At 41.7% G+C, this 14,959-nt stretch overlaps 1 protein-coding gene across 3 annotated transcripts in view; it reads right to left on the bottom strand.

Moving 5' to 3' along the window:
* The window catches only part of WWOX (WW domain containing oxidoreductase), a 572,066-nt gene that overhangs the window by 166,022 nt on the left and 391,085 nt on the right, over positions 1–14,959 (bottom strand). Inside the window, exon 9 of one of the 3 annotated variants that reach the window (XM_035117485.3) lies at positions 9,578–11,712. The exons of the other annotated variants lie outside the window; for them this stretch is intronic. Coding sequence (XP_034973376.1) covers positions 11,443–11,712 — 270 coding nt within the window. The 3' untranslated portion in view covers positions 9,578–11,442. Of the gene's footprint in view, positions 1–9,577; positions 11,713–14,959 lie in introns of those variants that run through there. 3 annotated transcript variants of the gene reach the window in all.

Here is a 14,959-nt window from a genome sequence, read left to right as displayed (position 1 = left end):
AAAGACGCAGACACACACACTATGAAAATGAACTTACATAAGTCTTCAAATGAACTGAATGCAGCCAACATTTTGATGTTTAATTGGCTGGGTCTAGTTTACTAGCGCACACATGTATTTCAGCTATGGCATACTGCAGTCTGGCTCTTCCTGACAGATCTATTTAGTCAAAAAGAAGTGTATTTCCCCACCCCCACTCCCCAAGGTAATTGCTCAAAATCATGCCTCTAAAGTTAGGACCTTTCAGACTTTGCTTATTCACAATTTGCAGGCATGCAGGCTGAGCTATTTTGAAGCAAATGAAAAATCCATAGATCAATGTGCAGAGTCGTTCCAACAGACTGGCACAGAAGGAATCTTTTTCATGTGGAGCCAGGTGACAGTGGCAGTTACTACTGGAATCTTTTTGAATATACAACCACTTTTAGTGTAATGCAAACCTTTGAGATAACAAAGGATTTGAAAGCAATAAATTATCTTACCAAAGGCTTGTGTAGGGTTATGGTTAAGAGAGCAAACTGCAAGCTCTTTTTATTTAATTTAAAAGGTTTCTAACCAGCTTTCAGGGCACACTGCAATAATGTAAACTGATCAAAAATGGTGGGGTTCAGTGCCTTGTTGGCCACAGTGCTGCAATGCTCTCCCCACATAAATTTGTCAGGCACCATCTCTGTATCTTTTCTGTCAGAAACTGAAGGCACTTTCATTTCAACTTAGAATGTGTTTTAGTTCTACAGTTGCTTTAAAAAACATGGATAGCCTAACTTCTGTTATCTATGCTCTGGTAACACCTCTAGCCATGATTACTGCCATGTGATACCTATACTGGGCTGCCTTTGAAGATGTTTTAGAAACTGCAGCTGGTGCAGAATTTGGCAGCTGAGGTGTTCTGAACACGGGCAAGATCATCTGAGCACCTAACACCAAACATGGCTCAACAGGACTGGCTACCAACTAGTTTCCAGGTTCAATTCAAAGTGCTGTTTTTGAGCTATAAAGCCTTATGCGGCTCAGGACACCAATACCTCAAGGAGCGCCAGGGACGTACCCAGAATCAAATCGGGGGGGGGAGGCTTTTTGCTTCTAGGGGGGCAGCTGCCCCCCTGCCCCACACTGGGTACGCCCATGAGGAGCGCCCCTCTCTATACAAATCATGTGGGACCCTGTGATCATCATCTGAGACCCTTCTGCAAGTGCTCCCTACATGAGAGGTTCAGGGAGTGGGAATACCAGAATGACCCTTTCCAGTAGTAGCTCCCCACTTGTTGAAAGCTCTTCCCAAGGAAGCTTGCATGGCACCATCATTTCATTATGTATGTTTATATTCCTCCAGGCCTTTGGCTTTTAATTCTATGTGATCTCCTGGCGTTTTAAAAATAGCCTCTTTTAGCCACATCACAGTTTGATTTTATTAGTTCTGGTTCTATTGTCTTTTTTTTAGTTTAATGATAATCTTATACTGTTTATATCCCTGTGTCATAAACCACTCTGGGTACAAAAGTGTGAAAAGCAGCATATAAAATATTAGGCACGAATTCACTCAGGTTCAGACAGAGTTGAACGTGGTATCCTTCTGGAGCAGCTCAAAGAGGTTGGTGGCATTGTGCTTCAGTGGCTCCACTCCTATCTCTAGGCCCATTTCCTGAAATTAGTTATGGGATGCAACTGTTCAGTGCCAAGGTTACCCAGTAACCATCACAGTTGACTAGAAATTTTAACTCTGGTCTCCCAGGTCCTAGTTTGACACTCCAATTACCCCATCACACTGGCTCCTGGGATGACTAGTAGCCACTGATAGCCTTATCCTCCTTGAATATGCCTTCCCCATTTAAAGCTCCCTTTTTTGGTAGCTGACACAGTGTACTGGACTGCTTGATGAAAAAACACAGTTAAAATTATGCTTCTAAAAAGTTGTGTATCTCTAAAACCTGACAAACATGTTGAACAATAAGGTGTTTTATATAGAAAGCATAAGGAAAACCATAAAAAGCCAGGGGTGGTATAGGCTTTTTCAGTAACAGCAGGTCTTGGTACATGTTAAGAGAATAAGATCATTGTTGTATTTAGTTAAGGTGGGACACATAATTCCATGTTGTCTAGTATTTTTAGCAGTCTAAATGCATAACGTCTTGGTAGCATTTCTATGAACTCTTGGGGGTGTTTAATTTTGTTTTAATTACTATTTCCTAGAAAATATACTGTATTTTACTGATTACTTTAGTTTATTTTGATTTGATTGTAGCTATTATAGAATAGGAACATGAAAACAAAACATGCTTAACATAAATGGAAGTAATGGTAAGTGGAAGTAGGAGAACTGGTTTTGCCTCAAACAGAATTATAAAGCTCTTTGGAAAATGCTAAGTTTTTAATAAAGTAAACAAACTGTACGAGCACAAAGAATTCAGAATCATTTCCAATTAATTGGAACTCTGTGGGGAGTAGAATTTATAAAATCAGCAAAAATGCTTAGGCAATGACCTGACACCAAGGAATCTAGACCAACCTTCTGTTTCCTCCTCCTCCTCCTCCTCCTCCTCCTCCTCCTCCTCCTCCTCCTCCTCCTCCTCCTCCTCCTCCTCCTCCTCATCTGGACTGCTGACAGGTATTTAAATGTGATCCTTTATTTCTTATGTTCAAAATATGAAGGTCTGAATAGGGCTTCTTCTATGTGTGCACACATGCATGTGTGTTTTAAACACAGAGTACATTGTGTATATATTTCTGAAGGTACATACAATTGTTCCCTTGTTGCATGGAAGTCACGAGGGCTATGGACTGCTTTCATGGTCAGAGGCAATATGTTTCTGATTACCAGTTGCTGGAAACTGCTGTGCACAGATCCTGCTTGTGGGCTTCCTGGAGTCAGATGGTTGGCCACTGCGAGAACCTAATGCTGGACTAGATTGGGTACTGGCAGGGGCGAATGAAGGCATTGTGACACCTGGGGCGGGGTGTTGCTACGTAGGGCACATGTGCGGTGTTGCTACATACGACACATGCACTGCACATAGCGGTTTGCCAACGACGACGCTCCAGCACCGTACAGATGGTGCCGGGATCCCTCCGTCACCGCTACAGTCATGAACAGAGGATCCTCTACATGTGGCTATAGCAGTGACAGAGGGATCTCACCGCCATCTGTATGGCGCTCAAGCAAAGGATCCCAGTGCCGACGGCAAACCACTATGCACAGCACATGTGCGGCATCGTTACGTACAGCGCATGTGTGTGACACCACACATGTGTTGTACATAGCAGTTTGATGCTGGCACCGGGATCCTTTGCTCGCAGCTGCAGCCACGAACGAACAGGGGATCCTCCACATGCGGCAGCGCCGGCGCGATGGCTGCTCACACCGCCGCGAGCCCCCGTGGGGTGCCTTCTTGTCACCCCCCCCAGACATGGCACCCGGGACGGACCGCCGCCCCCCACCGTGACGCCACTGGGTACTGGCTCTATCATTTTGCAAGGTTTGTATGCCACTAAACTCTACTCACTATGCCAATGCAGTTGTGGGAATTAAAGCTGGAGCTGGAAGACCAAACTCGTAACATTTTTTGAAATGCTGATGGATGTCAGGGACCATGCTAAGGAGGGCTGCACTGAGGAGGAATAGTGGAAACTACCCCCTCCCCCTGCTCCTCAATCTTTCCAGGAGCAGGAGGACAGTATAGATTTGGAACAGTGGTTTGCAGAGGAGCATAGTTCAGAAGGCAGAAGCTGGGAAATACTGGGTGGGGAACAGCTAGAAATACTGGAAGAGAGAGGGTTAACAGATTCACAGCATTTCTCCACTCAGCCCAAGGTCAAGAAGAGCTCAGAAAGTATCAGAACAGAAAGCAGATTACAAGATTTAGGAGTGATGTAGATTAATAGGGATGGAAGGGGTGTAAGCTTAATTGGGAACACCTCCATTTTGTGTTGATGTTTTCTTTTGTCCTTCACTGTGTTTATTAAAGAAACTACCTGGTAAGAATTTCTTTTGTTTGATCTGCTTATTTACGGAATAAGCCGACTCCCCAAAGCCTGACATTAATGAATATCCTCTCCCCTAGTCACACCAGAGACTAAAGGCAGTCCACTCCTTACAGCTGGCCAACCCAACAGTCCAGATTCATAGCATGAGGAACAGGGGAAGCACCCACAAAATTCCCTATGAAGGGGTCAAGCACCCACAAATTTCAGTGCCAGAGCCATGCATGCTGCATGGCACCCACGGCCCCAGGATCATGGTCACAGGGCCAAGTTGGCACGCCTGATGGGTTCACAAGCAAACAGTAGCCATGAAGCTGCATGCAGACATGTTCATTCTGTCTGAGAAGGTGCTTCTGATCTCACAAAAAAATGTGGCACCTGGTTCTCAATGACAGGACTGCTTCCTGCCCCTTTCGCTCATAGAATTGGTCCTGATGTATCCTGCTTTTGACATGAATGTGGCTGGGACAGAAGTGGCTGCTCCCAGACTTTGGCACTCCCTTCCTAGAGAGGCTAGTCTGGCTCCCTCCTTGTTGTCCTTCCATCAGCAGGGGAAGACTGCTTTATTATAGCATGTTTTAGGGGACTGACTGCTTTTAAGGAAGGGCTTTTAATAGTGTTGTGCTATTTTAACTTGGTGGAAGACAGGAGTGCCTGCTGTGCTCTGGTCCATGGGGTCACGAAGAGTCAGACACGACTAAACAACACTTTAACTTGATTTGTTTACCAGATTTTATAGATTTGTTTTTATATCATTTCTATTATAGTTTAATTACATTTAAAACTTTTTTAAAATATGTTTTTAACTTTCTGTGCTATACCTGTGTTTGTTGTAATGCTTGTGAGCTGCCTTGCATCCCGGTTCTAGGGTAAAGGCAGGATATAAATAAATAACATAATAAATAATAGATACTAATACATTTAGAAGCCACTTCTAAACAGACCATGTTACATCCAGTTTCAGCTCCAGGCTTCAAAAAATCCTGGTCTCTGTTATTCCCTTGAGAGATAAGGAAGCACAGCTAGAGGGGAAAACAAACCCTCACAGCTTGCCGTTTCTCAAGTTTATCCAGAGATACACTATGAATGTTTTTAGAAAGTGCCTTTCACACCATAGAGAAGGTTATTTCTCTAGGCTAATTTTTAAGCTGCAACTTTGGGGGGAGGTGGGGAGGGGGAGAATCCTGTGTGCTTCAGAAGAACAATGCTATTTCTAGAACAATCCTGTCTACCTATCCTTTCTTTATCACCTTCCCAGTGCATCTTCCTGGCTGCATCCACAAGAGAATGGAAATACCCCCAGTTGTAAGCATGACAGCCTTGACTTCTGCAAAGTAGCTTAATTACTCATTATGAGATTCCATCAACAGAAGCTCCGGTCTGTGGTTTTGTAATAAGTGCTGCTATCTTTCGTTGGATTTTTCATTGCTTCACAAAAGGGGGGATGTGGAAGAGCTTTCCACAGCCACTTTTTTTTTAATTGAAAGATTTTAATGGAGAAAATCTGATGTCATTAACAACACTGACAGCTGTTTGATCCCAGAGCAAAAAACAGCTGAAAGGCTCAACTGCAGAAGGCAAAATTAAGAAAGAAAACAAGTGAGACCTGTAACAAAATCTTGCAGCATGGAATGTTCCTGTTTAGGTTCCAGCCCAGCAATGCCCACTTCCAGCAGACTGCATTCTATTTGCTCCCCCATTTTCTGTTTTTCCCCCAACAAATAATTAACATTCTGTGGAAACCAAAAATGCTCAGTACCCCATTGGGCTGTTTTGGAGGGAGACACTCCCATTGGTCCCCCCCCCAACCAAATAATTTTCTTTTTTACTGCAACTTTTGGGGATTTGGCTAAATAGTTGTTGGGACTCAGAATCTGAATTCGTTATTACATAAAGTTAGTAACTCTTTTGTGAATGATATGGAAGGGAACCCCCCAAAAATCGATTTAAGTGCCATATGTCCTACCTTCTATATATATATATATATTTGGGGGGGGGTGTTAGCTGACCACTGACTTTGTCCTCATTAGCTTTTGTTGCTTTTTTAAAGCTCCTAGGACTAACTTGAAGTTTTTCAATAATTAAAATTCTACTGAATTGTAATGTCTTAATTACTGTAATTAAAATAATGAATAACAAAGAAAGTATGACCCTTTCCAAACCTGTGGTTCTGGTAACAGGTTACATTTACATTCATAGCACACTTGAAAAAATATACCCATATCAAATATTTAAGATCTATATAAAATCACAAGTAATAGTGTAAAAGTGTATTTAAACGGAGTCGAAGAAAGAAACAAAACAAAACATAGTATGACACGTGCTAGAAATCTGTCTCTGTTTTTCTTTTTAAATAGCATTCACTATTTAATTTAAATGGTACATTTATACCCGAGCCAATTACAACAAATTCCACTTACAGCAAATTCCATGCATTTTACAGGCAAAATCCTTTAAGGATTTGGAAGGGGGGGGGGAGATTATGCCAAGAAGCAAAATCTCCCTCTCCCTATACATCTGTCCATTTTTATTGCCTCTGTCACTCTCTCTTCAGTTCTGCAATTGACTTCAGCCCATCTGGGCCAAATATTGTTACCATGTTTGAAGAAAGACAGACTTTCCCCCCCTCTTTTTAAATCCTTTCGGAATGTTTTCATTCATTTAGAATGATGGGTGTTAAAACAGATGCAGAAACAACTATGCTGCGAGCATTTTCAAGACAGCTCTTTGTCTGACCACCCTCCCCTTTAAGAGCAGCAGAAGCAGCAGTTTTTTCACCTGGAGAGAAGAGGCTTGCAACATCAGTGTACTGTCTGCAGTGCAGTGTAGGGGGAAACAGCAATCACTGCCCTGATGGCTGGGTGTCAAGGAGTGCTTCAGTGTGTCAAGACTTCAGTGTATGACAGCATAAATTGAATGGGCTTTGGGACATGCAGTAATGTCAGCACATTGATATGTTCAGATCGTGGCACTGTGAAAATATACTGTGCGCTAAAACATGAAGAAACAAGGTGCAATTAACATATTACTCAGAATCTTTGAAAACTAGAGTCATGAAGACTGCAGTGGCATTAAGTAGAAATGCAGAAAACAGGATTAGCATTTCTCCAACCCACTTTAAATGTTAAGAAACAGTTTCCTCTTAATAGGAGAACTATTATGGCATACGAGACAGAATGTTTTTCCTAGTAATACTGCACTTGGCAAAATCGACTACCATCCAGTCCAATTGGATGCCATAAAATGAGGCAATGGTCACTAACTCCACATGACAGCTCTCTTCCATCCCCTCCTGTCTCTATTCCACCAGTTTATATGTAGTTATTCTCTGCTAAATATACTTGTCAGCTTGAACTTATTTCAGCTTGAGAGGACACCTGCTATTGCCAGCTTGTTTAAAAACAGCTCATATATATTAGGGGTGGGGAGAGGAAACAGCACTTGAATAAAGAGGTTCTCTTACTCGGGCCAGAGGTAGTGCTGAGGTCAAGCCTACTGGATAAGATTTCCAACTGCACCTGCTTTCACCAAAACAATCTGTGGCATGTCATGTTTTCTCATGCTTAGAAAGAGGAACATTTGCTTCCAATATTAAGTTCCTTCCTGCACCACTTCACTTGCCACCTACATGATTGCTCTAGGCCAAAATACATGCAATATGAAGTTGCAAATAGCCCCCAGCCCCATTTTATTTCATTTCACAAAATGCAGCCACAGAGGCTGCAAAATGAGCAAAATATTGGCCTGGGGTCCACTATGTTTAGATGGGTGTAGTTAGACTCTATCTGCAGACTATCCTGCTCCATGAATAAGAAGGTTTAATGCTCATTTGGCCAAGGGACAAATCCAGAACGCATTGGAATGTTGAGGTGGGGTCTGGTGCATGTATCCTGTGCCTTTCCATAGTCAGAGCCCTCACACATACTTTAGAACAAGTGAAAATATATCACATCTGTTTCCTATCTAATTCAATGCATTTCCAAACCTTTGTTCCAGGTTTCACTTAAAGGGAAAATATATATGAATGTTTACGTTCTGTACACAGTGCATTGCATTGTTACATTAAGAGCATTTTGGGAAAGTCGCCTCCTGAGTGGATCATTCAGGAAGAGCATATCTGTCTCCTAGTCAATGCAGGGCTGGCCCATGCATGAGACAAGGTGAGGTGACTGCCCCAGGTGGCAGGATACACAGGGGCAGCAGATCCCTATTTAGATCTATATTCTCGCACCTTTGTTCCTGATGTAGATCTTCACTCACCCCTTTTTCCATGACCAGGGGGTGGGCACCATTCACTGCCTCAGGTGCCAAAATGTTCTGGGCTAGCCCTGAGTCAATGGTTTCATACAACTCGAACACATGGAGCTTTGTAACAGCAAAACCATTACTGTTAGTGATGGCTTAATGATACAATCTGACTGACTGGGAGGGAAGGGGAAAATATTGACCCAGGTACTAATGGCCTGGAGAAGGGAGCAGATCCCAGAGAATAATGAATTTGAGTCACCTTGCACCAGGGAGTGCTCACACCTTGCAGGATCCTTTCCTTTTGCTCTGCTGTTGCCCCATATGCTAGGGCAGCTATTCTAAGAGAGGAGACCCACATTTCCCAGCCAACAAACATGTAGGAAGTGGGCAGTTCTTCATTTTCATAAATCTCATTCATGAAAATTTTGAAAAGTAGAATTTAAGATCATGTGCACAGGGATTTGTCATCGTGGAGAATCCCTTACCTATGGGACCATGACACAATACATCAGGACTCTCCTTATATTCGTAACACTGTATGGTCAAATAGGAATGTCATTTTCTCATACAGTATTACAAAATCAATCAAAGCTGGCTATCTTTTGACTATATATGGAGCTGATCAAGGCTAATTTTGTGGTGTCTAAATTTAATTTTTCTGGAATTCATAGATGGTCCATAACTTTATTATGACAAACCAAAATGTTACAAAAGAGTGAGCACTCTTCATCAGGCTGGATATCATTCGTTTGGCTCGGAGATATCAATAGGTCTTAGAGTCACAGGGAGAGTTGCAGCCAACAGCCACCCCAACCCAAGGAGAAAGTGGAGTTCCAAAATTACTTTTATGTCACCACATTGTTAAAATCATTATGAGATTGCATCAAAAACAAACAGATGGATAGGAACCTATAATAGATTCTAGTAAATTATTTCAGAACCATAAATTATTTTGAGAGAGTGAGCATGCTTTGAAATTGCAAGATTAAATATATACCCTCCATGAACTGTATCAATTTTACTGTGAGTACATTATTTCCATTGGGGTTTATGCCATCTTTTTGTCTAGTTACACTAGTTAATAATGCAGTGAATTTGCAGTAACAGAGTAAATGCTATTTTGATGACATTACCTGATTAAATTAAAGATGACATTAAAAGGACCATTTCAATAAAGAATAGAAACCTCAAAAAGCAACTGTGGTTGAACGTTAAGTCAGCTAGACTCAGTATATATATATATAGGCAAAAAGGGCTGCACTCACCTAATGACTGGTGATGGTTTGGGAGAAAGGCCAAATAGGCTTCTCTCTCTCTCTCTCTCTCTCTCTCTCTCTCTCTCTCTCTCTCTCTCTCTCTCTCTCACACACACACACACACACACACACACACACATGATTTAGAAAGATATTTTTTAAAAGTCCACAGAACCCATGTGTGTTTTTAAATAAACAGAAATAATAAACTGAGTCATATATTTAAAAAAAGTAGCTTATGCACCAGTGAACTGGTCCAAAAGTTTATGATAGGCAATTAAAAGAGTGAAGAAGGGAAGTCAAATTTGCTGACGTTAAGGTTGGGGAGGGGAATCTAGTGAACAAGTTATATCCTTAGCAGATAACTTTTTTAAAAAAAAAAAGTTAAAGGCGAGCCCCCTTCTACATTTCACCCTCCCATTTCTACTGAAACATGTACCGTTGTTTGACTCCGAGTCAAGAGGAAGCAACTGAGATGCAATCAGCAGGGTATTTGGAAAGGATACAGGCCCTGGCTATGTTCACAACAAGAAAAAAATGAGTCAGACTTTCCATTAGAGATTAATGGAACTGATTCCTAGGCAAATGGTGGTAAGCCTGTATCACATATGTCTCAATTGGCATAGGCAGCAGAGATCTGTTGCATTCCTAGAGAGGAGCAGGAGTCCCTACAGACCAGATTATAGCAAATGGGCTCTTTTGCATGTCTTTCCAACAACACACTGCCCTCTGTTCCCTAGATTGGTCAGCCACGGGCAAAGGATGTGCATGTGGGTGTGCAGTATAATAGTCTGTAGAAAATACTAACCCCCCCCCCCAATTACTTGACTTGTGCCATGTTTACAAAAGGTTAGCCACCACTTCCATAGTACTGTTGCACTATGGGCAGCTTTTGAGCTCTTGACTGCCAGATGTGCCCCGTGTCTTCTGTCTGGGTACTTTACTGCTTGGGTGTTCTGCATGCTTTCTCTGTACATCTCCAAAACTCTACGACTCTGGCCTTATTTGAGACTATCTTTCTAGCTCAAACCAAGCAAACTTTATTCGTTGATTGGACATAGCGGGCTCTTGATCAGAAAAGTCTGTAGCTCAGTGGCAGAACAGCTGCTTTGCATGCAGAAGGGTTCTAAATTCATTCCCTGGCGTCTCCGGGTAGAACTGAGAATATCCCTTATATAAAACTTTGGTAAATTGCTACCAGTGGTCTGAATCAGTATAAATGGACCAATGGCTTGACTCAGTATAAAGGCAGCTTTCCAAGTTCCTGTAACATATGGATCATATGCTGTCACTGCCAGTGTTGTGTTCATAGATGCAGTGGCATCCTTGAGGAGTTTCCTTGGCCTCTGCACCCCCTCCACTTATCCATGAATGTCTACATATTTTCCCTTTAAAAGTACTGTATACAGGAGGAAGTTGGAAGAGGAAAGCTCTTTTCCCACTTGCACTTTCAGCCCTATGTATTTTTCAAGGTTCTTGGCACCAAATCTGCTGATCTAAGGATTCAGCAATAAGGCAGCATATAAATGTATATATAAATAAAATGCAAATAAATTGTTCCAAAGGAAATTGGTATTTAAATTCTCTCCACCTTTCTCATTTGTTTTTGGCCCAGTACTCTTCCCTCTGCTGAAGACTGCTTATGCCCTTGTGGTCTGCAGCAGATAATATGATGTTTGCAAGTTACAGAACACAAAGGATAGCTATCAAGTCATAATTATCGAGGGTTTCCAGACTTTAATGTTATCAGAAGAGCCTTGGCCCAACCCCCCATTCATTAGCTATGCATTCACATACTCAAATTAAGGTGACTGTTTGAAAATCCCTTGACTTAAGCTCTCAGAGATAGATTCCATCTAAAGAGACTCTCCTGAGCAACGTGACTGTGTTATGAATGACAAAGGTTCAGACAGAAAGAAGATGTAAGATTAAAGGTGGGTAGCATGAAACTCCTGTCATTTTAAGAGAAAGAGAAAAATCTGACTTTGGTTTTCTTCCTCATAAAGGATGGAGACATGTGTATATCAAAATCCGAATTCCCAGAATTGACAAGTTGAGGGCATACAAAACCTGTATTCCAGAACATGCTTTCTGACACCGTATCACTAACGAATGACATTTCCTCCTCCTTTCTTGTCACCCTAAAGCAGGGGCTGTCAGTGTTGTGTTCATGGGCACAATGGTGGCCTTGAGGTAATGAGGTGGTGCAGAAAAGAGGAGCTTGGACACTCTGGGGAGAAAGTAAAAAAGAAGTGTCCAGAGTTTGTGGTGTCCACAGCACTTCCTCAAAATTACAAATGTGCCCTGGGCCTTAAAATGTTCATGACCCTGCACACTAAGTAACACTTTTGGATAGAAAACTATTGTTAGAACATCACTATGAAATAGGACAGGAATGAAGATCGCCACTGCTACACCAAAACCTTGATAGCAATTAACTGCACCACACACTTCATCATGAGAGGAGGGGGGTGTAGTTAGTGAGCTCTATTCAAGATATTAGTACCAGTGCATAAAGCCCTAAATGGTTTGGAACCCAAGTACCTCAAAAGAATGCCTCCCCTTTCCACTTTTTATAACAGGGAAGGGAGGGGGGAGAGACTGAGAGGATTAAGTTGAATGATAATTGGCCATAAATCTCAGCTGTAAGGATGAAAGGAAACTGTGGGCTGTGGAAAAAAGGCGACAGAGAGGTCTTGTGAGTTGAAAAGGAGCATTAAATCATCTAAGCTTGCATTTGAAAATAGTCCACTCTTCCCAGACTGAGGAAGAAATGGATAAGATCTGCGACACACTTTAACCAGCGGAACAGAGTGGATTGTTGTATGTTTGGAAACACTGAATGATGGGATGGAGCGATGCAGAGACTTTTCAAGATGCCTCAGGATAACAGTTCCACCCCAAGTCATGATGGGAGACAACAACAGCTGAGGAAGTGCAATATACACCACCATATATGGTCAGAAAGAATCATCATGGACACAACAGCCTTCTTATGCAGGACAGAACGATAACAGTTATGATGTTCTATAAAGTAAAATAACACAATGACACAAATACAAATCATTAAGAATGAACCTGCAGTATAAGGGATCACTATTTTAACTGGAATGTAACTGAAATTAATAAAATCATGGAACACAGAAATATAAGATTAGGAATGCATCAAATCCACTACGCGGGGAGCCTAAATGTGTTAATTGGGTATTAATTGGTATTGTTATAATAGGGTTATTATTGGGGTAATATTGAAAAAACTAATAAAAATCATTTGCAAAAGAGTGTCTCCCCCAATATCAACCATACCAGACCTTACAATCAGCAGAGGAGCAGTTTGTGGAATGCCCTTCCTGGGTTAATACATCTGACTAATTATCATCAACAGAAACATTATACTAGATCAAAACAAGATAAATAAATAAAATCCTTCCAGTAGCACCTTAGAGACCAACTAAGTTTGTCATTGGTATGAGCTTCCGTGTGCATGCACACTTCTTCAAATATCCTAGATGAATTTGTACCTTTGCAATAGGTGTACATAATGACATTGCAGAAGTACCGTAAAACCTATCCTGCCGTCCTCACATTCTCTACCTTTCTAACTAAGCAGCCACTGGCACCACCATAGAGCTCTATCACTTCTACCCAAACTTTAGAGATCTGAATAAAAATCCCAGTTCAGTCTGCAGAGCTCTCTACCTTACTATGAACAGCTGCAGTAGAATGAACCTTTGGTAGGTACAAGTGCAATTCCTATGCCTCTCCCAATCACCCCCTCCCCATGCCCAGCTGTTGTTTTCAGCTGATCCATGCAATTCACTAACATCCTAGCCTTTTGAAAGGAACAATCAGTGATTTGGGGTAGTTTGGGAAACGCAGAACTACACAAGTTCCAGCACTGAACAAAAGAAGCAGTCCCTATCAACTAAATGCATTACTACTACTACTACAAATACAAATACAAATAATAATTGTATTATTTATAACCCACCCATCCCACTGGGTTTCTTCAGTCACTCTGGGTGGCTTAACTGAAAATTAACAAAAACAAACAAACAAAAAACCTTATAAATAAAAGCACTTCATAAAAATCTCAATAATAATAATAATAATAAATCACACTTCTGAGTCCCCACCCTAAGTAAGAATAAATGAAAATACAGTACTAATATACAAAGAGGTGGAGGGGGGGGGGAGCAGGAGGAAGACAAAATGCCAGGTGTCAAAGTGCTGCCTTTTAAAGAAAATCTGGCCACTATAAAGTGCATTGTGATCTCTATTAAAAAGTCAATATTACTATCACCCACCCCATAGTGGCACTTCTAATGAAAGAATAGCAATGAGATACTGCTGCAGGGAAAATGTCGGCTTTTTATCAGCCACTTGGGGTAGTTACAATTAAAGAGAAACTCAAAACAAATCAAAACAAATCAAACCTTTGTATTAAAAAGGAAACCAAATATGGTTCCTAAGCAGCAATGTTCTTGCTGTGGTAACATTTCTTTAATGCAACCATTTGTCTGTTCCTCCAAATGACCAAAATTGCCTTGGGCCAAATAAAAGGAATGCTGTTTCGAGCCACAATGAAGATCAAGTGGCAATTGGGAGAGACATGGGTTTTTCCCCCCTTTTCTTTTCCAGAAATAAACCAACATGCACTCACCAATTTACACCATTGCCCTACCCTGTATGGAAATATGTTTGTCTACTGTGTCCACCCATGTTCTATACATAGCATGAGGTCAGCCTTTGCATTAGCCTACTTCATGCATGCCTCCTTCATGCATGTTCATTAAATGTGTGGGGAGGATGGTAACCAGGGGCAATCTGTCAGGGGCTGCATGCCAGCAGCAGGCAGAACCAGATGTAAAAGTGGGCAGAGTCAAAGCCAAAGTGGGTGGAGTCAAACTCTACCTCTGTTTGCCATTCCTTAGACCCTCTCTTGTCTCTTGCTCTCTTTCTCACTGCCCGGTTATCTGCCTGGAGAAGGACAGATAACTGAATGGATCACTCGCTGAGTGATAAAGATCCTTCCATATATCCATCTGTTTCCACTTCCCTCTTCCCATTTTCTACTCCCTATCCTCTTCTCCACTCCCACATGAAATTATATCACATGTTCTCCACCTCTGCACGGCATTTATTATTACATTTCTAGCTCACCTCTCCTCCAAGGAGCTTAAGCTAGTGAACACAGTTCCCCCCTCTCCTCACAACAGCCCTGTGAGGTAGCTTAGGCTAAGAGACTGTGAATGGCCCAAGGTGAGCTTCATGACTGAGTGGCAATTTGAACCCTGGTCCAATTGTCTCACTACTGCATCCACATACAATCATAGGTGCTCCTCTCCGTTCTGTTTGAAGCAAAGTGTGACGGGTTTTGTTCTTAGAACATATGGGAACTTTGATATGATCACCTTATTATATGAAATGCATATGTATTGAATGTTGCTTGTTAATAATAGTTGTGTAAAGCTTTT

This window comes from Zootoca vivipara, chromosome 6 (assembly GCF_965207765.1).
Source record: "Zootoca vivipara chromosome 6, rZooViv2.hap1.1, whole genome shotgun sequence".
Lineage (NCBI taxonomy): Eukaryota > Metazoa > Chordata > Lepidosauria > Squamata > Lacertidae > Zootoca > Zootoca vivipara.
Note: the sequence above shows the minus strand (reverse complement) of the source record. Positions and strands in the feature narration are given on the sequence as shown.